Source organism: Acinonyx jubatus, chromosome B2 (assembly GCF_027475565.1).
Source record: "Acinonyx jubatus isolate Ajub_Pintada_27869175 chromosome B2, VMU_Ajub_asm_v1.0, whole genome shotgun sequence".
Classification (NCBI taxonomy): Eukaryota; Metazoa; Chordata; class Mammalia; order Carnivora; family Felidae; genus Acinonyx; species Acinonyx jubatus.
The window spans coordinates 20476239-20501859 of record NC_069385.1 but is presented as its reverse complement, the minus strand read 5'-3'; the positions used below and the strand labels follow the sequence as shown (position 1 = coordinate 20501859).

At 39.7% G+C, this 25621-nt stretch overlaps 1 protein-coding gene across 2 annotated transcripts in view; it reads right to left on the bottom strand.

Moving 5' to 3' along the window:
* Window positions 1-20920: 20920 nt before the first annotated feature.
* Window positions 20921-25621, bottom strand: part of SHPRH (SNF2 histone linker PHD RING helicase) — a 95117-nt gene continuing 90416 nt past the window's right edge. The window contains exons 25-27 of one of the 2 annotated variants that reach the window (XM_053222132.1): window positions 24175-24255; window positions 22835-22962; window positions 20921-21848 (exon numbers count right to left, since the gene is read on the bottom strand). In XM_053222132.1, the coding sequence (XP_053078107.1) occupies window positions 22866-22962; window positions 24175-24255 (178 nt within the window). In that variant the 3' untranslated portion in view covers window positions 20921-21848; window positions 22835-22865. Of the gene's footprint in view, window positions 22963-24174; window positions 24256-25621 lie in introns of both variants that reach the window. The other variant, XM_027056697.2, reaches the window with a different exon arrangement.

Genomic DNA, 25621 nt, shown 5'->3' with positions numbered 1-25621 from the left:
ATGGAGGAGACAATTCAGAAGCTGGGATCATTCAATGGGGTGGAGCAAACTCTACATTTGGTTCTAGAGATCCACATCCAGGTCCTAACTGGGAAACCCTATGTATTGTCTATACCTCCTTCCTCATGTCACCTGATTTTGATTCTATGGGAATTATTTTATAACTCTGTACATGGTAAGTCACAGGCATGCAAATTCCATCCTGTCTGGTAAGAGTTCTATTGACCTCTGTCTCCCTCTGCCTCCAGTGGAGTGGACAGCGGTTTTGCTTCCATTCACAATTCACTTCAAGCTTCCTTTATTCCATACAAATATGTGCTTCTTGACTTCTTTTTTGAACCGGCTATAGCATATGCCCGATTTTCTCATCAGATGGAGTTTAACAAAATCTTTCATACATGTCCATTTTTAAAATCTGTATTGAAGTCAGGATTTTTCTTTTTTCTTTTTTTCTTTTTTTAAAAATTAACACTCAAGCTCCTTCTAACACTCAAGCTCCTTATGTGGAGAAGGAGCATAGTAATACCTTCTTCACTTTCGTCCCTGAATTTTAGGGATTCAGTGAATTATAATAACCTGGGTTGAAATGATACCTAAGAGCTGAACATGTATCTTATCTCCTTTTGCGTTCCTAGTATCTGGGAAAGAGAATCTGTACCAAAGTGCTCTTTATTGTAAAATACTAGACTAATCAGAGGCATTGTTGCTATTAATAATCAGACATTATTGACAGTCAGGAGCCAGCAACCTCTGACCTCATTTTGAAAGTGGCCAGAGGGTTCATCTCAGGTAACACTCAAAGAGTCAAAGGTACAGAGCTCACGTGCTGGGCAAATGGGGACATAGTGGTTTCCGATTCCAGGGAAGAGGTGTTAAAGGCGACTCTAAGAGTCAGCTCTTCCTTTCTGGGCCTTTTGCCACTAGCGGTTCAGAGGTCAGAAGTGCTTTCTCCACAGAAACACCAGCTGGTCTAAAACACGATTACTTGCCACTGCTCCTGGCCTTTGCCTGAGCTGGCTGAAGGGGGGACAGACAGGAGGCGGATGGAAAGCAGGGTTTCCCAAATACAAAATCTCACAGTGAATGTAAAGATTTGTCCAAATGCTTAAACATTGGCAACACATATTGGCTAGCTGTGTGTCCTACTTTTTACATTCAAATTACTTATTTCAGTTCCAAAATACAAAATCTAAAACTTTAGAATAGGATGCTAAACTCAAAATGGAGGTCAGTATAGAAATATTCTGTGCTGTTTATTTTTTTCTTTCTTTAATGTTTATTTTTGGAAGACAGAGAGAGAGGCAGAGTAAGAGAGAGAGAAAGAGAGAGAGAGAGGCAGAGCAAGAGGGAGACATAGAATCTGAAGCAGGCTCCAGGCTCTGAGTTGTCAGTACAGAACCCAATGTGGGGCTCGATCATGACCTGAGCCGAAGTCGGATGCTTAACCGACTGAGGTACCCTGTGCTCGTTATTAACATTCTTTTTTTTTTTTTTAACGTTATTATTTATTTTTTGAGAGAGACAGCACGCTAGAAGGGGAGGGGCAGAGAGAGAAGGAGAGAGAATCTCTGCTGTCAGCACAGAGCCTGACGTGGCCTTGAACCCACAAACCATGAGATCACGACCTCAGCTGAGATCAAGAGTTGGGTACTTCACCAACTGAACCCCCCAGGCGCCACAACAGTCTCCGCATTCTTAGCTTCGGTGTTCCACTCTTTCTCCCTGATCTCAAAAACTAAACATCTTGTTCATTAAACATACTGACTCGATGTGTTGCAGGAAGGCAACTTGGGTTCACCCAGAGAGACTCTGAAGGCTTCCCTCTTTCGCACACAGTAGTAGGCTGCAGGAAGCCTCCCAAGATGGCAGGTCCTAACCCTGGGATTTGTAACTGTTACCTTATAGAAGAATAGGTCTTTATAAAAGTGGTTGAGTGAAAGACCATGAGAAAGGGAGATTGTCTGGATTAACCTGGTGGACCCTGGATACAATCACAAATATCATTATGGAAGAGAGGCAGAGGGAGAAAAGGAAAGGATGTCAGGACCACGGAGGCAGAGATTGGAGTGATGCTACTATAAACCAAGGAATGCCTACAGCCCCTACAGACGGAAGGGACAGGAAGGGATTTTCCCCTAGAGCTTCCAGAGGGAGGGATAGCCCTGCCAACATCTTGATTTTATGCCAGTGAAACTGATTTCAAACTTCTATCTTCCAGTCTGGGAGAAAACCAGTTTCTATGGTTTTAAGCCACTGAGTTTGTGGTAATTTGTTACAGGAGTCCCAGAAAACTGTACTTGCACAGACACTGTCTTGTAGAACCTAAAAAACAAGACTAAACTAAACAAAAAGCAAGAAAACTTTGCCAAGTGTATCTGTTTGCTCAGGCTTCCATAACAAAATACCACAGACTGGGTGACTGAAACAACACACATTTATTTTTCCCACAGTATTGTAGGCTAGGAGCTCAAGATTGAGACGTCAGCAGGATTGTCTCTCTCCCCCTCCCCTGCTTGCTCTCTCTCTCTCTCTCAGAATAAATAAAAATATTTTTTTAAAAAAAGAGCAATAATAAACTATTGAGGGTAGAATTAACTTTTGTTAAACATTATTTCTTTTTAGAAAGTTTTGATAAGGTCACCAGTTTTCAGTCAGGCTGACATAAGGTTATCAAAGTTAAGTCAGGACACAAAAGGACAGTCACTGGAAATGAGAGAACCCCCTAGAGTACATTATGAAATTAAAGCAGAATGACATATATGAACTTCCAGTATTTGTACTTTCAGAATATAAAGAGTCAATAGGAAGTTAAGAATCAAAGAGAGATAATGTAGTTGCCTTAGAAGAGTCTTGTTTTTTATACCTTGCCCCTCTGGTTTCTTGTTCAATAAGTTCAATCTGAAACTGAAGAGAGAAGTACAGCCTAGGCAGTCAGGATCGTTACAATATAAAAAAAAAGTTTAGGGGCACCTGGGTGGCTCAATTGGTTGAGCTCCTGATTCTTGGTTTTGGCTCAGGTCGTGATTTCATGGCTTGGTGAGTTTGAGCCTTGAATAGGGCTCTGCACTGACAGCACAGAGCCTGTTTGGGATTCTCTGTCTCCCTCTCTCTCTGCCCTCCCCTTCTTCTATCATCTCTGTCTCTCTCAAAATAAAAATAAATAAATAAACTTTTAAAAACAATTTAAAAAATCTACTATAAAACAATCTTATAGCTGATTTATTTTTAAATTTATTTACTTATTTTGAGAGAGACAGAGACAACACGAGTGGGGGAGGGGCAGACAGAGAGGGAGAGGGAGGGAGAATCCAGGTGCCGGCCAATGCAGGGCTTGAACCCACGAAGTAGCAAGATCATGACCGGAGTTGAAACCAAGAGTTGGATGCGTAACCCACTGAGCCACCCATGCGCCCCCTAGCTGATTTCTTGAAATATCATTTTTGGGACAAACCTCTATGATGAATTAGACTTACTTTTAGGAGAAAGTTAGAAATCTTACATAAGAGTTTATTTTTATTCTTCTTAAATATAATGCTTCTCATACATATTTCATAGTCCTTCATAGTAAAAAGTTTGATCAAGTTCTAAAATGTTTTTTTTTTCTTTTTCAAACTTTTATTTAAATTCTAGTTAGCTAACATACGGTGCAATATTGGTTTCAGGAGTAGAATTCAGTGATTCATCACTTACATACAACACCCAGTGCTCATCATAAGTGCCCTCCTTAATACCCATCACCCATCTAGCCCTCCTAAAATTTTTATTTTTATTTATTTTGAGACAGAGAGAGAGAGAGAGAGAGAGAGAGAGAAAGAGAGGGGCGGGGGGGGGGGAGAGATATTGGGAATCCCAAGCAGGCTCCACACTCTCAGTACAGAGCCTTGTGCGTGGCTCAAACACATGAATGGTGAGATCATGACCTGAGCTGAAATCAAGAGTCAGATGCATAACCAATTGAGCCACCAGGCACCCCTTTCTTTTTTTTTTTAATTTTTTTTTTCAACGTTTATTTATTTTTGGGACAGAGAGAGACAGAGCATGAACGGGGGAGGGGCAGAGAGAGAGGGAGACACAGAATCGGAAACAGGCTCCAGGCTCTGAGCCATCAGCCCAGAGCCTGACACGGGGCTCGAACTCACGGACCGCGAGATCGTGACCTGGCTGAAGTCAGACGCTTAACCGACTGTGCCATCCAGGCGTCCCATCTTAAAATGATTTTTAATGGGGGAGGGGATTTCCAAACATAACATCATTCATTGCACACATATTTTTTAAAGACTTTTAAAGACTATATGCCAGATATTATTCTAAATATTGGGAATAAAGAACAAAAACCCTGCAGAAAAATCCTGAATGAAGCCTACATTTTAGGGGATAAGGCAGATGGTAAACAATTACACGTCAAAAATTAAATCCAAAGTGCATACCAGTCGTGCCTTAAAGTGCCTGCACCCACGGTTAACAGAAGACCACAACCTCATGAGAGTAGTTTCCAAATTCCTGATCCGCACAAATCATGAGAGAGATAAATAATTATTGTTTTTTAAAGTCATTAAATCTTGAAGTGATTTGTTATTCAGCACTAGATAACCAATATGTTGTTTATAACTTGAATATGTTCTTACTACCTATATTTCAATAGCTTTGTGTTTTCAACCGGTCGCATGATTATTTTATGTTAAATGTTATGGATCTTTTCCTCCAACAGTGTTTCAAAAGCAATTGTTGGCATATGGTGCCATTCTTAGACCAGTGTGATATTTCCAAAGAGCTACAGAGGCGATTATATGATCAGTCTCTTTCAACAGAATGTAAACTCCTAGCCAAAGAACTGAATTTTCTATGTTGCCTAATTATTTGAAAAGAGGGCTTATAGGTAATTATAATACCTGAAAGGTGCTTATTACAGTAGATACTCAAAAAGAAGATAAACCTATTCCTCTCGATTTCATTTTCTATAGGTTAGTTCTAACTTCCAAACAATAAGACTAATGATTACTTTAATAGATTTACGTATAGACAATAAATTATCTGCTTTCCAAGCCATTAACTGCTTTGAAAGGAGTTATAAAAGATGCCTGGTGTGTATAATTGGTTGACTAGAGATTGCCTTGTTTCCACCTGTTAAAATAGTAGCTTCAGGGTGCCTGGGTGGCTCAGTTGGTTGAGTGACCAAACCAACTTAGGCTCAGGTCATGATCTCACTGTTTGTGAGTTTGAGCCCCGCCTCGGGCTCTGTGTTGACAGTTGAGATCCTGGAGCCTGCTTCCGATTCTGTGTCTCCCTCTTTCCGCCCCTCCCTCACTCATACTCTGTCTCTCCCTCTCAAAGGATGAATAAACATTAAAAAAAATAAAATAAAAAAAGTGGTAGCCTCTACCACCTGAGGAGAGAATGAAGCACAGTGCCCTTTCAGTCCAGAATATCTATACAAGGAGGCACGCCCACATTTAGGTATTTGAGATAAACCCACATTAGTAAGGCCGAGAATTCTCTGTAAAAACAACAACAACAACAACAACAACAACAACAACAGCTTCTTGGTATTTCCACATAATTCAAATCTTTGGAACAAATGCTGATCTCACTGATACCTGTGTAAGATTCAGTGTTGCAGATCGAAGCAGGACCCGCTGTAGTGCGTGCTATTTAGGTGCTAATCTTAAGAGAAGTGTTTATACAAAATTATTAGGGCACAGCTTTTTTCTTAACATTCCACCAGGTCTAGAGATTCAATGTCATCCATTTCTTTCCTGGGCTGTGAAGGAATTTATGGGAGGGCTCTGTGATATGAGGACACTAACACACTTTCATACTCAGTGTTTCTCCGGGGATGCCCTCACTTCGATTGCAAATGTATTTGCCCTGAAGGTTTATGACAGTTGTCTTACTCTTCTTTTTATACCCTGTTTAAAGTTGGTTCCTTGAATCCATTAAGTTGTGTTTATTTCATTTGGTGATCAAAGAGCAATGCAGTGATCCTTTTAAGTGGGTGGTCGACAAATGCAGCTTGTCTATTTCAACATCATATAACATCATGGAGTACTAGAACATTGACACTTCACATTTCTGACCAACCAATGCTTCTCACAGGTAAAAAGGAGATACACCATTAGAGAGTGTCTTAGGGTTCTCAGAGTGTGGTCTCTGGACCAGCATGATCAGCATCATCTGGGAACTTGTTAGAAATAGTCCCCACCCAGACCGCCTGCATGAGAAACTCTGAGGGCAGGACCCAGCAATCTGTGTTTAAACAAGCTCTCCAAAGGATTCTGAAGCAGGTTATCTTGCTGTAGTTTGGGGAACCAGTGACACAGTACATTCCTGTCCAAAGGATAAGAGTCATCGGAATATGAAGGCTCCACTGAACCAGATGTAAATATGGGTTAAAAAAAAAAAAAAAGATATGCCTGACATTCACACTCTTCTTGATTACCTTCTTGATTTCCTTTTAGAGTCAGAATCTGTTTGTGATAAAATTAAGTTGCTTTATAGCTGAAACAAATTTAAATAAAGAACTTGAAATGAGAAGATTGTCTGGTAGGGGGAGTATTTTTAGAGAACTTCTTTAACAGGGATCTGGGAAAGATGTACTACAGAAAGTCTTCCAGAATCTCCAGATTTTGCCACTGGGAGAAACTGAGAGACCATAGCACCTGCCTTTGAGAACAGATGTCAGTTAAGGGACATAACCAAACATCTGAAGGTTAAAAAAATCCTGGAATTAAATTAGTAAATAGTTAAGTGCTGCAGTAAGGCCCATAATAAGTATTTATTGAATTGTGCTAAGTTTTTTACTATGTAAAAAGTCGGTGCCTTTGCCTAGAGGATTAAAAATAATGATCTCTTGGGAGAAGCTATGTAGCTAAAGAGTTTTAACATATAGTACCATATAAAATGTTAAAGGTAAAACCAAAGTACATGTAAAAACACAAAGGGTAGCTATAATCTTTGCCTGGGTTGGGGAAGGAGTGGCTTGGGGAGGGGTATAAAAAATGGGAAGGCATTTGAGCTGGGCTCTGAAATATGTAGGAATATCTATCTATCTATCTATCTATCTATCTATCTATCATCCATCTATTATCTATATGTTTAGTTTATTTTTAATATTTAAAAAGTGTATTTATTTATCTTGAGAGAGAGGGGTGGGTAGGGGCAGAGAGAGAGGTAGAGAGAGGTAGAGAGAGGGGTAGAGAGAGAGGTAAAGCATGCAGGCTCCATGCTTTCAGTGCAGAGCCCAACTCCAGGCTCAATCTCATGAACTGTGAGATCATGACCTGAGCTGAAATCAAGAGTCGGATGTTTAACTGACTGAGCCACCCAGGTGCCCCATCTATATTTATATTTCTACATATATTTAATATTTTTATTTATTTTCTAATATGCTTTATTTTTAGTTCAACTTAGGACACAGCACAATTGAGTGGAAGGTCCAGAGATTTCCCATATACACCCTGCCCCCACACATGTATAGCCTTCCCCATATCCACACCCGCCATTAGAGTGATACACTTGTTACAACCCATGAACCTGCACTGACACATCATTGTCATCCAGAGTCCATCCTTTACATGGTACTACACATTCTGTGGGTTTGGACAAACTTGTAATGATATGGATCCACCATTGTGGCGTCATAGAGAATAGTTTCACTGCCATAAAATTCCCCTGTGCTCCAATGAGTCATCCCTTCTTCCCCCCGATCCTGGTAACCACTGATCTTCTTGCTGCCTCTATCATTTTACCTTTTTCAAAATACCATATATGGGAGTCATACAGTCTGCAGCGTTTCAGACTCATTTCTTCCACTTACTAATTTTGAAAAGTTCTATATAGCTCATTCGTTTTAGCCTGGAAGAGTATTTTCCTGTCTGGATATACCCCAGTTTTATTTACCCATTCACATGCTGAAGAACATCTTTGGTTGCTTCCAAGTTCTGCCAGTTATGAATAAAGCTGCTATAAATATCATATGAGGGTTTTTGTGGGGACATAAGCTTTGAACTCCTTCAGGTAAATGCCATTAGAGCATGACCTCTAGATGAGATGATAAGAGCATGTTTAGTTTTGTAAGAAATTGACAAACTCTTCCAAAGTGGATGTGCTAATCTGCATTCCCTCCAGCAATGAATCAGAGTTCCTTTTCCTCCACATCCTCAACAATATTTCATGTCAGTGTTCTGGATTTTGGCCATTCTAATGGTCATACCTAATAGGTATGTAGTGGGCATCTCGTTGTGGTTTTTCATTTGCATTTCCCTGATGACACAGGTTGTGGAGCATCTTTTCATATGCTTATTTACCATCTGGAGATCTTCAGTGAGGTGTCTCTTAAGGTCTTTGGCCTATTTTTTTAACCAGTTGTTTAGTTACTGTTGAGTTTTACGAGTTCTTTGCATATTTTGGATATCAGATGTTTCTTTTACAAATATTTCCACCTGGTCTGTGGCTTGTCTTTTCATTCTCTGGACAGTGTCTTTCACCAGGCAAAAATTTTTAATTTTAATGAAGTACATCTATTCTTGCTTTTGTGGATTGTGCCTTCGGTGTGTGTCAAAAAACTCATCAACATGTGTACCCAAGTTCATCTGTATTTCTCCTATGTTATATTGTGGGAGTTGTAGAATTCTGAGTTTTATGTTTATGCCTGATCCATTTTGAGCAACTTTTTGTTAAGTATATGAGATCTAGGACCAGATTCTTTCCTTTTCTTTTCTTTCTTTCTTTTTTTTTTTTTTTTTTGCATGGGGATGTTCAGTTGTTCCAACACTACTTGTGGGATTTCCGACTATCAGAGTATGGAAAATAAAGGTTTCATTTAGGCATAATTCTCATCTCATCCCAATTGTCTCTAGTGATTGAAATTCATTATGTTGTTGACAGCAGCTGAGCTAACCCGTCTCTATTTTACACATGAGGAAGCTGTTTTGTTCAAGGAGACCTTGCTTGTTAATGATAATGTCAGATCAAGTCAAGAGCTCAAATAGCTTTACTCCAAACTGATGTGCTGCTGGATATACTCGAAGGCAAGTTAGAAACAAGGGTTTGGGGCTAGAAGGAGAGTTAAAGAGTGGAAATAAAAATTAGGGCATCACTGATAAATGTTTTGGCTGAAGCTGAAGCTGAAGCCATGATTATAAGGCAAAACCTTGATTAGCAGGAATTAGTCCAAAAAACTAGAATCTATAATACTAAAATATATCCCATATTCTACTTATGGGATAAGTTTTTTTTTTAAACCCACCCATTTCTATAGGAAGCCTTTAGAAGAGCACTAACTCCATCTATAATATGGTAAGATGAGACCTTATTCATTCATTTTTTCAACAAGTCTCTATTGAGCTCCTGCTGTTTACCAGGTGCTGGGCTATAGCAATGAACAAAATAAAATTTCAGCTCTTAGGGAGTTTATTTTCTATTGAGGAAGACAGAAGAAATATATAAAATGAATATGTCAGATGGTGATAAGAGCTTGGGGAAAACAAAAAAGGGGATAGAATGACAGTGGTGGACAGGAAGGGGGCAAATATGTGTAAAATGCTCAAGGCCTCACTGATGAGCTGGCGCTGGAGCACAGGCTGAAAAGAAGTGAGGCAGTGGGCCATAGGAGCATCTGGAGCAAGATTCTTATAGGCAGATGGAACAGCCATTGCAAAGGTCCTGAGGGAGCAGCCTTGACGTGTTCTAAATACAAGAAGCTTCCTGAGGATGGAATGGAGGGATGGGGGGGTGGTGTGAGGGAGGAAGACAGAGGCCACAGAGGCTCAGATGAGCAGGGGCCTCCAGCCTTTATGAAGATTTAGGTTTCTCTCTGAGTTGAAAAACCATGGGAAGGGGCGCCTGGGTGGCGCAGTTGGTTGGGCGTCCGACTTCAGCCAGGTCACGATCTCACGGTCCGGGAGTTCGAGCCCCGCGTCGGGCTCTGGGCTGATGGCTGGGAGCCTGGAGCCTGTTTCCGATTCTGTGTCTCCCTCTCTCTCTGCCCCTCCCCCGTTCATGCTCTGTCTCTCTCTGTCCCAAAAATAAATAAACGTTGAAAAAAAAATTAAAAAAAAAGAAAAACCATGGGAAGATTTTAAACAGAGCTGGGACATTATCCGCCATATGTCTTAAAAAGATTGCACTGGTAGCTGTGTTGGGAAAAGACTCTAGGAGGCCCTCACAATAACCCAGTTAAGATGATCATGGCATGGATGAAGTGGTAGCAATGGAAGTGATGGAAGTGGTTGGAGTCCAGGTGCATTTTGAGGGTGAACTGATGAATTAGAGGTGAGGGGTGAGGATGACTGCAAGGTCTTTGGCCTGAGCAAGGGAAAGATGGAGTGCCATTAGTTGAGATACAGAAAACAGCCAGTAGGTTTATTCCTACACTATTAGTTAACAAAACTCCCAATTAAGAAGTATATTTTAGGGGCATCTGGGTGGCTCAGTTGGTTAGCATCTGACTCTTGATTTTGGCTCAGGTCATGATCTCGTGGTTTGTGAGCTCGAGTCCCACATTGGTCTCTGTGCTGACAGTGTGGAGCCCGCTTGGGGTCCTCTCTCTCCCTCTCTCTCTGTCTCTTGCCTGCTCGCACATGCGTGCTCTCTCTCTTTCTCAAAATAAATAAACATTAAAAAATTTTTAAAAAAGAAGTGTATTCTGTTTTTTAAAAGTTCTGGGAGAGGACTTTACTGCTTGTGATGTTAACATTCCTTCAGTGGGCATCTGTAACCAACACCATGGACGTGAATTCTGGGGTGCATTCTTGGTAACACCTCCCATCCTATTAGGAGATGCTAGTACATCCATACTTGCCTGCAGTGTGATTACAAAGGGTGGGTAGGATCTTAGCTTTAGTGTCTCAGTGACGTTTGTTGAAGGAGGAAGGAGGGAAGGAAGGAGAGGGGGAAGTGGGGAGGGAGGAAGGAAGGGAGGGAAGGGGAAAGGAGGGAAAGTTAAGAACCATTTCACCCCATCTTTTTAAAAGACTATCAGTTCTGTTTATGGTCCTCTTGAAGCAGGTGAAGGCTTTTCAGTGGGAAAATTTATGTCACAAAATGGTATTATATTAATGTTATGACATATCGAAATGTGAGCAGATATCCATCCATACCATAGTTTCAGAATGCAGTAAGTTCGTCTTTAAAACCCTTGAAGAACAATGTATCAGAACTTGAATGACAATATCCTTCATTGTTAGGTGATTTAATTGATAGGCTAAAAGGACAATGAAAGTGAGTTCTGCCATGCTGAGTTGGTGTCCTTAGTGATAAAGACTTCTAGTATATTTGCAAACCCTGTCAATACATAGCAAATCTTTTACTGTGTGGTAAAACTGATTAAAAAATTACATTTGTTTTTTTTTTTTTTGATGTTTCCATTTATAAGTATCCAAGGACATTCTTTTACTACAATACAAACGTTCCTTCTGTGGCTCCAAGCTGGCATTTCAGCATTGGATTCAAATTTTAGATCAAAATATGATAATCTTCCAAATAAAATTGGCAAAGAATATGGTCACCTAAATTTAGTACGATCAACGGAACTGCTTTTTATACAATATTCTGGATATTTCAAATCAACAGAGCTTATAGAAGTGAAGTAGAAGTCAAACATGCATTTTTTCTTTTGGTACATGATCTGTGTCATTACCATGAAAACTCACTAAGTCTTCCTTGACTTCTTGCAGTGGTTCTCAGTTTTGCCCCTTAAGAAATATTTGGTAATGTCTGGAAACATGTTGGGGTGTCATACCTTGGGGGGGCGGGGTGGGATGTGCTACTGGCATCTCGTGGGCAGAGGTGAGGGATACTATTGAAGATCTTATAATGCACAAGACAGCCCCCACAAGAGTTATCTGGCCCCAAATGTCAGTAGTGCTGACGTTAAGAATCCCTGATTTTATGCCATTGTTCACAGTTCATTCTATAGCTCATATCACAATCGTATTCCTTTATCAGAGCCTCATAGTTTAACTGTTCAAGTCAATATTGGAGTGTGAATGGTAGATTTGTGCTATGATGTATTCCTGGAAAGAGACAAACAGTCCAATAATGTTACCAAAAATCAGGTAATCCCAGTTGTAAGGCACCCAGTTACCTGATTATTGGGTAGCCATTACTTGAGTTGAAAGACCACATGATTCTTTAATTAAAAACTGGCAAGTGTTCCAGATTAAGGCTTTTCATAAGTGTATTCTAAAGGTTAACACATTTTTGAAAGGTAATAGTCATGTTGTTTCATGTCTAAGAACTTAATCAATACGTTGTTTAGTCATTACATTTCCATGGCTATTTCTCCAGATGAGTGGCAACTATAGCCAGTAATTCCAGGTGTTAAAATATTTATTTATTTTTGGAAGAGCACAAGTGGGGGAGGGGCACAGAGAAGAGGACCAAGGATCCAAAGTGAGCTCTGCACTGACAGTCTGACAGCAGTGAGTATGATGTAGGGCCTGAATTCACAAACCGCGAGATATGACCTGAGCCTAAGTCGGATACTCAACTGACTGATCTACCAGGTGCCCCTTAAACTGTGGCTTCCAGGTGTCAGTGAGATTCACAGGCCCACAGCACAATATTCTCTAGAATGTGTGCCTTATAATTTGAAGACCATCTGTCTCCTTTTAATCTAGAATAGTCTCTGCCAAAGATTTGCATCCCACATGACTTATAAAATGCTTTGTACTGTGTTAAAAAATGTTTTAAAATATTTTTATGGAGATAGAATTCACATACCACAAAAGCTATAATTTAAAGGGGAGACTGGTAAAGTCAGTTAAGGGTCTGACTATTAACTTCGGTTCAGGTCATGGTCTCATGGTTGTTGGGCTCTGCACTGACAGCATGGAGCCTGCTTGGGATTCTCTTTCTCTCCCTCTCTCTCTGCCCCTTCCATGCTCGTGCCTTCTCTTTGAAAATAAATAAATAAGTAAACTTGAAAAAATAAAGTATACAATTGGGTGTTTTTTAGTGTATTCACAGAGTTGTGCAACCATTACTATGACCTAAGTTTAGTACATCTTCATCATCCTATAAAGAAACCTCATACCCATTAACAGTCACTCCGTGTACCCCAGCTTCTCTGGGGTTGAGCACAAATGCACTTTTTGAGTCCACAGATTGGACTACTCTTGATATTTCCTGTAAATAGAAGTATACCCTATTATATTAGTGGGTCGTTCCCTTAGCACAGTGTTGCCAAGATTCACCCTTTTGTAGCGTGTATCTTTTTATATCTACATAATATTCCACTGTAAGTACATCCTACATTTTGTTTGTCCATTTACCAGTTGATGGACATTTGCCTACTGTAAATAATGCTGGTAACAAATTTTGGGTGAAGCTATACTCTAAAATGACTAGTGTCCTTAGAAGAGAGACATCAGGGGTGCAGGCACCCAGAAGAGAAACCGTGTAGACAGAAGCCAGCTGTCTACAAGCCAAAGGGAGGCCTCAGAAGAAACCAGACCTACCAACATCTTGGTCTTTCAAATTCCAGCTTGTAAAACTGTGAGAAATAAATTTCTCATGTGTAAGCCAGTCAGCCTGGGGTTTTTTGTTATGGCAGCCATAGCAAACTAATACCTATGAGGGAACTGCTGGGTCATATGGTAACTCTGTGTTTAACAAGTTGTAAAACTGCTAGACTGTTCATATGCAAGTCTTTGTATGGATATCTATCTATCTATCTATATATGTTTTCTTTTTAGTAGATACATGGGAGTGGTATAGCTGTTAAGTGCATATTTAACTTTTTATTTTTTAATGTTTTAAAAATTTATTTTGAGAGACAGTGCAAGGTGGGGAAGAGGGACAGAAGGGGAGAGAGAGAGAGAGAGACAGAGAGAGAGAATCCTAAGTAGGCTCCATACTCAGCACGGAGCTCGATGTCGGGCTCAGCCCCACAACCCTGGGATCATGACCTGAGCCAAAACTGAGAATCAGACGCTCAACCCGTTCAGCCACCCAGGTGTCCCACATGCTTAACTTTTTAAATAAACAAACAAAGAATTTTCTAAAGTGGCTTTACCATTTTTCATTCCTACCAGCAATGTAGGAAGGTTCTGGTCACACACACACACACACACACACACATATATGTTATATGTATCACATTTTATTTCCGTGTCTTGCAGTAGCATTGGAGGGCTAAGATGTATTATTGAGATTTTCTTTGATTTACCAATTGGTTTTGCACTTTTGCTAATTACTTTAGTCCCAATACATTTTTAAAGAAAACTGTTGACAACTTGCTATTCTCCTAAGAATTGTATCATTTTTCTTTCTTTTTTTTTTTTTTTAAGTTTGTGTTCAAGTTAGTTAACATAAAGTGTAGTCTTGGCTTTAGGAGAAGTCAGTGGTTCATCTCTTACATACAACACCCAGTGCTCATTCCAACAGGTGCCCTCCTCAATGTCCATCACCCATTTTCCCCTCCCCTTTGCCCACGCCCCCCCCCTCCCCCCGCCATCAACCCTGTTTGTTCTCTGTATTTAAGAGTCTCTTATGGCTTGTCTCCCTATCTGTTTTTATCTTACTTTTCCTTCCCTTCCCCTATGTTCATCTGTTGAGTTTCTCAAATTCCACATATGAGTGAAATCATATGATATGCCTTTCGCTGACTTATTTCACTTAGCACAATACCCTCCAGTTCCATCCATGTTCTTGCAAATGGCAAAATTTCATTCTTTTTCATTGCTGAGTAGTATTCTGTTGTCCATTCATCAGTTGATGAACATTTGGGCTCTTTCCATAATTTAGCTATTGTTGATAGTGCTGCTATAAACATTGGGGTGCATGTGCCCCTATGAATCAGCAGTTTTGTATCCTTCGGATAAATTCCTAGTAGTGCTATTGCTGGGTCATAGGATAGTTCTATTTTTAATGTTTTGAGGAACCTCCATACTGTTTTCCAGAGTGGCTGCACCAGTTTGCATTCCCACCAGTGGTGCAAAAGATTTCCCCTTTCTCCACCTCCTTACCAAATTTGTCATTATTTTTTTTATTACAGTAAGTGTGAAATGCTGTATCTGTGTGCGCATGTTTTTTTTAAATAGACTTTATTGTTTTGAGCCATTCACAGCAAAATTGAGCAGAAAATACAGAATTCCCATATTGCTCCTACCTGCCCCCAACCTCCCTGCTGTCAACATCCTACGCCAGAGTGGTAAATTTGTTACAATAGATAAACATATATTGTTTTTACTATTGTTACAGTCAATATGCCTATATAGACACATTATTGCCCAAAGTCCATAGTTTACATTAAAATTAATCTTTTTTTTTTCTAAGCCACAAGATTTATTACTTACAAATCCCAGAGATGAGAGTGAGTGTGCAATAAGCTGGGAGAAGGGCAGTCCTCTGTGCCAGGTGATGAATAAGCAGGAGATAGAGTTGGGTAGAAGCACTTATTACCTTTCAAGTTGTTGGGGCCGAGGTCATAACTTTTCATGGGCTTAACTCTAAGTGGTTATTTTGTGATTTTATTTTATTTGAGCATAGTTGACACATGATGTTACATTAGTTTCACGTGTACAACTTAGTGATTTGTCAAGTTTATAAATTACGCTATGTTCACAAGTGTAAACATCTCTCCCATTACATCGCTAATATATCACTGAGTGTCTTCTTTATGTCGTACCTTTTGTTTTCACGACTCATTCATTCATTAACTGGAAGCCTGTATCTCTTACATCCCTTCGCCAAATGTTGCTCAATATCCATACTCTCTCCCCTCTGGCAACCATCAGTTTGTTCTCTGCATTTATAGGGCTGATCTTGATTTTTTTTTTAACTATTTTATTTTTTTTTAAAGGGTTTCTCTTTGTTTTTTTTTTTTTTTAACTTTATTTTTATTTACTTCGACAGAGACCTAGAGAGCAAGCTGGGGAGGGGCAGAGAGAGGGAGACAGAATCCCAAGCAGGTTCTGTGGATCTCTGAAGAGCCCAACGCGGGGCTCCAACTCACGAACCCATGAGATCACACCCTAAGCCGAAATCAAGAGTTGGACGCTTAACCGACTGAACCTCTCAGGCGCGCCGCATATCTCCTTTATAAATAATCCTTCCGCTCAATATAAGTTCCAATACCTTCTTTCCACAGCTTCATGGATCGCATTGCCTGCTCCCGGAATGCGTGCCTGCCACACTGGATGCCGTCGTGGACACCGGTGATACTCATCTTAAAGGCTCCCCCCCCCCCCCCCCCCCCCGCAAACTTTAATCTATATAAACATTCATTCGAAGCAGGAAGCAGGATCCAGGCTCTGAGCCATCAGCACAGAGCCGATGCGGGGCTCGAACCCACAAACCGTGTGAGCCGATGTTGGATGCTTAACGGTCTGAGCCACTCAGGCGCCCCTGGAAGTTTCACTTCTTCTCTAAAGGCTCCCTCCTTTTTTGTTAAAATTAAAAAAAAAAAAAAAAAAATATATATATATATATATATATATATATATATATATTTTAACGTTTTATTTATTTTTGAGACAGAGAGAGAGACAGAGCATGAATGGGGCAGGGGCAGAGAGGGAGGGAGACACAGAATCGGAAGCAGGCTCCAGGCTCTGAGCCATCAGCCCAGAGCCTGACGTGGGGCTCGAACTCACGGACCTTGAGATCGTGACCTGAGCCGAAGTCGGACGCTTAACCGACTGAGCCACCCAGGAGCCCCGATGTTAAAATTTTTAAAAATGTTTTTATTTTTGAGAAGAGAGAGACAGGGCATGAGTGGGGGAGGGGTAGACAGAGGAAGACAGAGAATCCGAAGCAGGCTCCAGGCTCTGAGCCGTCAGCACAGAGCCCGAGGAGAGGAGAGGAGGGGCTCGAAGGCACAAGCCGTGAGATCATGACCTGAGCTGAAGTTGGACACCCAAATGACTGAGCCACCCAGGCGCCCCCTCTAAAGGCCCTTTTACTGATGGAATCAAGCCCATCCAAGTCATCCAGAATAATCTCCCTTTAGGTTGGCGAATTATAGACTTTAATCATATCTACAAAATACTTTTGTAGCAACACAGAGATCCATATTTGATTGAATAACAGACGATGGCCTAGCAGAGGTGACTCATAAAGCTCAACATCACAGGTGAGAATTACCTCTGTGATCACAGAGTATCACTGTTTATTTCATATTCATATGGAGACAGCATTTGGCTTAAAAGTCAGCGGCTGTATGCAAATCAACCATTTTTTTTTTAAACAGTGCATGATGCAAAATTGAATGGAAGACCTTGTTATACAAGGCCCACCAAACTTGCAAACACTGCTGCTGCTGCAGCTGTGGGGGTAGGTCTCTTTACCAGGCACTTTAACTATGCTCCATGAAAAGGTACATAGAGCAAACTCACTCCAAGCATGGCTAGAAAAATTTGGCCCATTCCTGCCTTGTTCTTAACAAGACATTGAAGACATTTTATATTTTTTAAGCTTATTTATTTTGAGAGAGAGAGAGAGAGAGAGAGAGAGAAAAGCACGTGCAAGCGGGGGAGGGGTAGAGAGAGAGGAAGACAGAGGATCCGAAGTAGGCTCTGTGCTGACTTGAGAGAGCCGGAGGTGGGGCTCAAACCCCCTCATTGTGAGATCATGACCTGAGCCGAAGTCGGATGCTTAACCGACTGAGCCACCCAGGCGCCCCGAAGATACTTTAAAAATAGGCTACTGTAGTTCTCAAACTTTTTGGTCTCAGGACCTTCATATGCATCAAATTTACCGAGGACTTTAGTTAGGGCTTTTGTTTCTATGGGTTGTGTCGTTAGTTTGGGCTGCTATAGGCGCACTGAACTCTCTCCAGGGAGCTGCAGACTGTGTACCATTCGGGGAGGGGCGTTTGCCCTTGGAAGCTCATCTGAGGAGCTTCTCCCACCCCGGAAGTGCACGGACTCCAGCTTAGGAGTGTTTGGGCAGGGGTCTGATCAGTACCCTTTTATGTAGCAGTGGATAAACGGCTTTTCTGATACTAAGACATAAGAACAAAACAGGAAGAAAGGTAGGAACCGTGGAAGGAAGGAAGGAGAGAATTAAAAAGTGGTTTACTTAGTAAAGATCTTCATCTTAATGCTTGAAAGACCAAAACCATTTAAGAGGGAAACTTGCTAATCTTTTGCTGTATGCATAAAGATTGTAAGTAAAAGAATCATCCCTTTGAAAGAACTTATTGCATAAATTAGATGTCTGCAATAGGAAGACAGAAATGCTATGTGTTTATTTGTATTCTATCACGCCTGTAAGCAATCATGTGGGAGCGGGGTGGAAACGGTCACCTGCAGAATAAAAGCAGTAACCTGTTATCAGTTAGAGACTTAAAAAGTGAGAAGCATTGAGGAGTTTTAAGTAAGTACGGCATTCCACAATGATGCTTAACAGTTTATACTAATTGCTGATAAACTTCTGATACAATAAAGTGAGATCAGGCATTGAAGTACATTCTCTTCTTAAACACAGGTTTGCATTTACCAAAGGTATCATTTTGTGACAGCCAAAGGAAAATCTTTTCAACACAGTCAACAGGGAACAACGCTCTCATCTTAATCAATGGACATTTTTTTTTTTAAGTTTATTTATTTTGAGAGAGAGAGAGAGAGAGGCAGGCAGAGGGGTAGAGAGAGAGGGAGAGAGAAACCCAAGCAGGCCCCATGCTCAGTGCAGAGCCTGATATGGGGCTTGATCCCATGAACTGTGAGACCGCATCCCGAGCCAAGATTGAGTTGGACGTTTAACCGACTGAGCCACCCAGGTGCCCCAGTCAATGGAAATTTTTAAGAAGAGTCTGAAAAGATAGCTGGCTGTAGCACTCATTTGATTATAGGAAGCTGGGAAACAGAAGGGGCATAAGGTGCCTTTGTAGTTCCGAGTACAGAATTAGGGAAGTGGTAAATATAAACTAAATAGTCTTGAAGGAAGATAAACACAGATAATCTCAGTAGACATACTCTAAATAAATTATTAATAAAGCGACGGGGAACTAGATTTCTAAGGAAATTTGGGCACAAATGTTTTCTCCAGAAGGCACCAGAGGGGTTGTCAGTGATCAGTTTTGTACTGGCATACGAATCACAGATCTGAAAAGACTTCACACGTACAAAATTGGTCCTTGCACAAAACTGTTCCTTGACCAGGCTCTATCTGGGGTGTGGAGCACAAGTAAGAACAGGTTTCTGGGCTTTGGAGAAACAGCCAACGGGCGTTGGAGAAAGACTAAGAAAATACTGAAGGGATGGGTTGAGAGGAAGAAAGAAAAGGTTACTGAACAACTTAATAACAATAGACACCTGTACAAAAGATCATCATACAGATAATGGAGGCTAAATTTTATTTCCAGCTTGCCAGAAAAAGAACCTGCATACATAGGCGGCAGCACAAAGGATTCAGTTTCAATTTAAAGAAGTCAGTTTTGAGTCACTGATACTAAATAATGGGATAGGGTCCGCGGGATGGTGTGGGACCTTCAAAGACAAGATATGTGTGTCCCTGAAAGGCTGGCTGAAGGGAAGACTTAAGTTCCCGTATTTTCTGTATGTGATACTGCATGTTCTCTAACTCAGACGCAACACCGCACACCTATCATGAGACCCGGAGTTCCCCTGGGGTTATCAATGATCCGCACAGCCCTCCTCTAACGAAAGGCTTGTGACTGGTTCATATTCAACCCTTAATGTGATAGCACTCTTGTGGGCTTCACGATGGAACAGAGGCACATGGAGATTCTCATAAATTTTATAAAATATAGTTAATTGATCCCACTTTGAAGAAATTTTATGAAAGATTAGATTTTCTTTATCAGAATAGTTAGGTTCAAGATGCATTTCTTGCACTGCACTGTTTTAATGACATTTCATTTTTATATTGGTATGCCAGTTAAAAATTATGAATTGACATATTACTGGGGGATTTTGCTTAAATTCTAGAAAAATTGAAAGACACTTTTTTTTTATAAAGTAGGCTCCACACCTAATATGGGGCTCAAACTCAAGACCCTAAGATCAAGAGTTGCATGCTCTACTGACTGAACAAGCCAGATGCCCCTGAAAGACACTTTTTATTCAGTTTATTTAAGCCTGAGGTCATTCAGCATAGGTGATTTTTGCATTTCACAAAGGTTATTCTGTAGTTTAATAAACATTAAGAATTCAAGCACACTAAATCTTTAATATACTAAATCTAATAGATGAGAGAAGATTTAAAAGACAATATGTTCCTTTGTCCACTTGAAAGGGTTGCTTAAGTTGATGACTAATTAATCTTGCATTGTTAAATTCCATTCCTAAATATTTTGATGAGTACTGTTAGTTTGATAACTATTTGTAAAGTATTTGTGGTTACGTGTTGAATTCTCATGTCAATAGTTTTTAGTCTGTTACTATTAATATGACATGAAAAGGATGAATTCCTAAAAAACCAAATGCAAGAATCATTCTGCTAAAATCACGTGCAAAGAGAAAAGCTGAAGCTGCAATAAACATAGCAAAGCTATCTGGGTTTGAACAAAAGATTATGGAATTAGGCACATGTATTTTACACTGTATGTAACTCTATCTTCTCAGTCCTAACAAGCTCACTTGGATTCATTCTTCCTCAGATCCAAATACGTTTAAGCTCTTTAAGGATTGGTACTATCTCATTTTTTCTCGCTGGTTCATTAGTACAGCACCCACTAAAGAACAACTATTGTGAGCACAGTGATAGTTTAGAAAATATAAAATGAAAGAGGACTGAAGCAAAAAAGCCCTTTGCTTGCAGCCAAGAAGACGGGGGGATTAAATATGTATTTCTTTTGAACAACTGTCTGGAAGAATTTCCACAACTGTTTTGAAGAAATAAATGTCTATAAAATATGGAATTCTATAGTATAAACAATTTTGACATCTTTTGTTGAGAGACCAAAACAAAAAACATAGTGTATGTTCTGCGGCTCGGAAATTAATAAATCCCCAAGTTTCAATTTCCACTAAAATATTTATTTAATTAATGATATCTTACAGAAATAAATAAGAACGGTTTTTTTTCCTAATACAGATAGGTATATTTATATATATATATTTTTTCTTTTTTTACAAAATTGAAGCATATCAAATCGTTTTCCCTAAAACTTTAGCTCAAAAAGGAATACTAGGAAACAAACAGAAATACTGAAACATGCTCATCATTAAATTACAACCATGGGCCTTCTGAATCTCAGTATGACACAGGATTTACAGAAAGACCATGAGATGTGGAGTAGGGGACCTGGGTTCCACTGCTTCCTTGCTACGTGTCACAAGCATGGCTCTCTGTATTTCTGAACCTTGGTTCTCCAACTTCAAAACAGGAATGATAATAGTTATATCAACTTCACAGGATTATTGGGCAAATTAAAGCTGAATGTGAATGTGTAGGAAAGCTCTTTGTAATATGTAAAGAGCTACAAAAATAATAGTTTTGTTTAATTTCATATAAAAGAATTGATGCATATCTTCCTTCAACTGAGGAATAAGCACCAAAAACATGTGTGTGTTTTCTTCAGTTGAATTATGTCACCCTATAAACCTAGAATAAGAAAATGCACCTTAACTAAGCACCAAAGCTTCTTGGACAAATATGATATAAGGGATATTTCTATTACAGTTTTCTGGGCAGCTGAGTAGGAGCTAATGAGTCCTGAGGGTCATTTAAAACTCTGAAGGCTCAAAGAAAACAAAACAAGAACCTCTGTATTACATCAAATGGCTAGGATAAAACAAGCTACTCCTTCTTTAGTGACTTCAAAGTCCATTAATTCTTCACAGAAGAAGAAACACTCAGTTGTTATCAGTTGCAATTATTTGCTTATGTAAATATGACATTCTCTTGTTCCAAAGATCAAATACTAGTCCTTGAGAGAAGTCCTAGTGAAATAAAATAACAAATTATCACAAAGTCAGATACCAGTGGTTAAAAGTCTAGTTTCCCAAGAACACGGGAAAGGAAAAGAACCCAAAACATCAGTGTAATAATGATAAAAAACAAAACAAAACAAAAAACTAAAAAAACCCCACAAAACCCTGCCATAATTTCCATGTTATAATGATTAAGAACTAAAATTATAAAACTTGCAATATTTACAGACACATCGATCTTAAAACAAGTAAAAACTTAACGATAAGAAAAATTAAAAGTAGAGAAAGCAGTTTAGATCATTTTACGGTAAATATGAATATACTTAAAATGCTAAAGTTCACTGCTTACGCTGACACTACCTAACACATCATAGAAATAAGAAGTGTTCAATGTTTCAATTTTTAGTAGCAACACACAGAGAAAGGAATTACTTGCCTAATATTAACTTATTGTTAGGAGTTGTATTACTGTAAAGTTACTATGCATGGAGTTACAGTCTAAAACTACTCAAATAACTAGGAGTTAATATAATTCCCCATGTACTTTAAATACTACTAGCAAGATATTGGTGAATCATGTGCTAAAGATACCGAAGGCCCTTCCAAAACTGAGATTTATGTGGGTCAGATATACTAGGTCATATAAAACCAGATCACTTTACTTTTTTCCCTTCCTCCAACTCTTTTTAAGACTGATCTTATCAAAAAAAAAAAAAAAAAAAAAAAAGTACACGTTACCTCTCTTAATTCCCTCGCCTTATCAGATACAGATATTCTTTGGGGCAAAAAATAAATGTTTTATTAGGAGTGTAAAATTAAAAATCTTTATAGATCTTTTGGAAACAAGATATTGGAAAGGACTCAGTAACTACTAGGACACTGTACAACTAAAAAAAAGAAAGAAATTCATTCAATGAAGAACAGTGTATTTACTGACATCTACTGGAGTTTTTACTTATAACTTTGCTCTATAAGCTATGAAAAAATTTAAATACATTAAAGTCTGTGGATTGAATCAAGTGTACTTCATTCAAGTTCTTCAGTTTCTTTGGTAAACAGGTCTGCCAGATCAGCCAAGGTTAAGACAGAGGCCTCTGGATGCTTCACCGATGAGTTCGTGTGACTGCAGGATTTTCCAAGTGAGTAGAGTCAGAAAGAAACCAAGGAATAAATGATTATATTTGTCTTATATTTTGCTCTAGTCCTGTAATAATCTAAGACATTATGAGATAAGAATATAATATTCTTATAATGTAAAACCGTATTTGTTGATAAGTGTTTGTAAGTGAGCCAGAAACTCTGAGTAGAAAGTTGGTGACAGGATCATTATTACTTCTTGTCAAAATTAGGGAAGACTTCCATACAGTATTTTCAGGCTTTGTTATAAAATGTCTTTTCTCTCCATGATTAATAAAACAAAGAAATAAAACCCATGCCAACAGCTACGAAGGCTCTCACCTTACAATTTACCTTCTTACTATCAAAAGTTAGTGTATTTCAAGAGAATTTCAACAGCTCTTCTAACTGGTATGTCATTTAAGTGGCTTAACTATAATCACTGAATTCTGTTCCACATGGAAACATGAACAAAAAGCCTTCATGTCTGATGCAGACGGCTTTCAAGGCAGACTCTTCCCTTCCCATTAAACCACAGATGGAAGGAAACTTCTGGTTTCAAATGGTTTCTTTGCTATGCACACTACCTCTGGAGAGACACCCCTTCTAGGGCAATTATTCTTTTGTATCTTCCAACCATTACCTATTTCATAAGGATGTAGTAAGCCATTGGTTTATATTTTCAAAATGACTTTATAGGAAATTATAGAATCAATATTAGAAAGTTTTATAATTCTAAAGTTAAGTTTTTAAAATTAAGGCTACTCTGGTCTCTCTGCTTCTGTTGTGCCTTTGGAACTAATCTCACAATTCCCAGCTGAGTTTTAAGTCCAGATCTTCCTCTGTGTATATAACTAAGTTGTGTGATGTATAAAGAAACACTGTAAGTTTCCTTTCACAGATACCAGACTAAGGCTGTCAGGTGGGGCATAAAGATAGATTTCTTTAAAACGTAATCCAATACGGCAAAGAAAAGTAGGACGTTTAAATATTTTTACACATTACAATCCCTATTAACAAATTAAATCAAATATAGGATGCCAGAGCATTAACTGGGACATTTTACACGGGGTAAAATGTCCCATCTTGCTTTTAAAAAGTATTTGCACTTAATATTTTTTGGTTGACTAAGTGGTCATCTAAGTGAAGAAGTCCCAAACACTCACACGATGTCATGTAAGCAGGAAACGCCCAGGGGCTTGGATAAAGCGTTACCTACCTCTTCTCAGCAGTTTTCAGCATGGCTTGCATTCTTTCTTCTATTGTTGCCTTAATTAAGAATCTGTGTACAATAGTAGGTCTAGAAGGTACATAACAATGATACATTCAAAAACATCTTAAAACTAATTAGGACAAACAAGATTTCACATATTATATGCTACATTCATCAGTCACTTAGTGCCACCTGGCAGGTACTCATCAGTGTGCTGGGGTGGGGGGGGTCAGCAGTGAATAAAACAAACTAGCCTTAATGAACTGACATTCGAACAAGGGGAGACACACAATAAACACGTAAATCAGATGGTACAGATAATGACACAAGGCAGCTGAGACATATGAGTTAAAACATGACCGATGGGAAGGAGGCCACTCAGCAAAGGAGAAGCAGGAAGAGCATCCAAACAGAAGAAACAGTAAGTAAATGCAAGCTCTTGAAACAAGCCTAAAATGTCTGAAGGGCACAAAGAAGGCTGGTGTGGCGGAAGGGTACTGTAATGTAGGGGTAGAGAGTGGAAGTGAGATTGCAGAGGTAGGCAGGGACCAGATCGTGTAGGGTCTGGAGGGACATGGCAGGAATCTGGATTTTTATTGTGGTTATGGGGGGAAGCCATCCATGGGTTTTAGGCGTGATTTCATTTGTACTCGCTTATACTTTAGACATCTCTTTGGCTCCTGCATGGGGGATGAACTATTAGGTAGCAAAAGTTAAGGAGTTCTGTAAGAGTCCAGGTAAGGGGTGGGCTGTACTCTGGTTGGGTCAGTGGCAACAGTACGTAGCAGAAGATTTGGAATATCTGGCAAGATAGAGCTGGCAGGTAGAACTGGCAAGACTTCAGTGATGGTGTGGACGTGTGGACAAAGAGACAAATCTGGAAGAGTCCTAGACCTCTGGTCTGAGAAACTACACATGAGAGAGGCAGACTATAAGATGGGGAGGGCTTGGGGTGGGTGGGAGCGCAGCCTATGGGAAACCAGAGTTTTCCATAAGCTAGGTATCTAAGGGGAGGTGGAGTCCAGATATGTGTGAAGTGGCAGAACTGGGTGTGTGGGTCTGAGACGGGAGCTGAAGGGGCATGTCTGGACCAGGGACATGCGTCTGAGAGTCATCAGTGCATAAGTGCTACTTAGAGCTCTACGACTGGATGGACTCATTTAGGAAGCATAGATGAGAAAAAAAGAGCCCTCAGGGACCACTGGCAAGAAGTAGGTCATTAATAGCATTTTGAAACCTTATTTTGGTGGCACGGTGAGGACCAAAACCCCACCAGAAAGGCCGAGAGCGGAGGGGTAAGGAAGTGGATGGAGGTGGAATGCAGGGGAGTGTTTCTACAGATGGGTGATACTAAGACATATTTATGTGGTCATGTGTTACAAGAGGAATGCCCTTGAGAGAGTAGGAGAACGGATGGCACCCATGACAAGTGGAAAGGCTGGCTTTTGAAAGA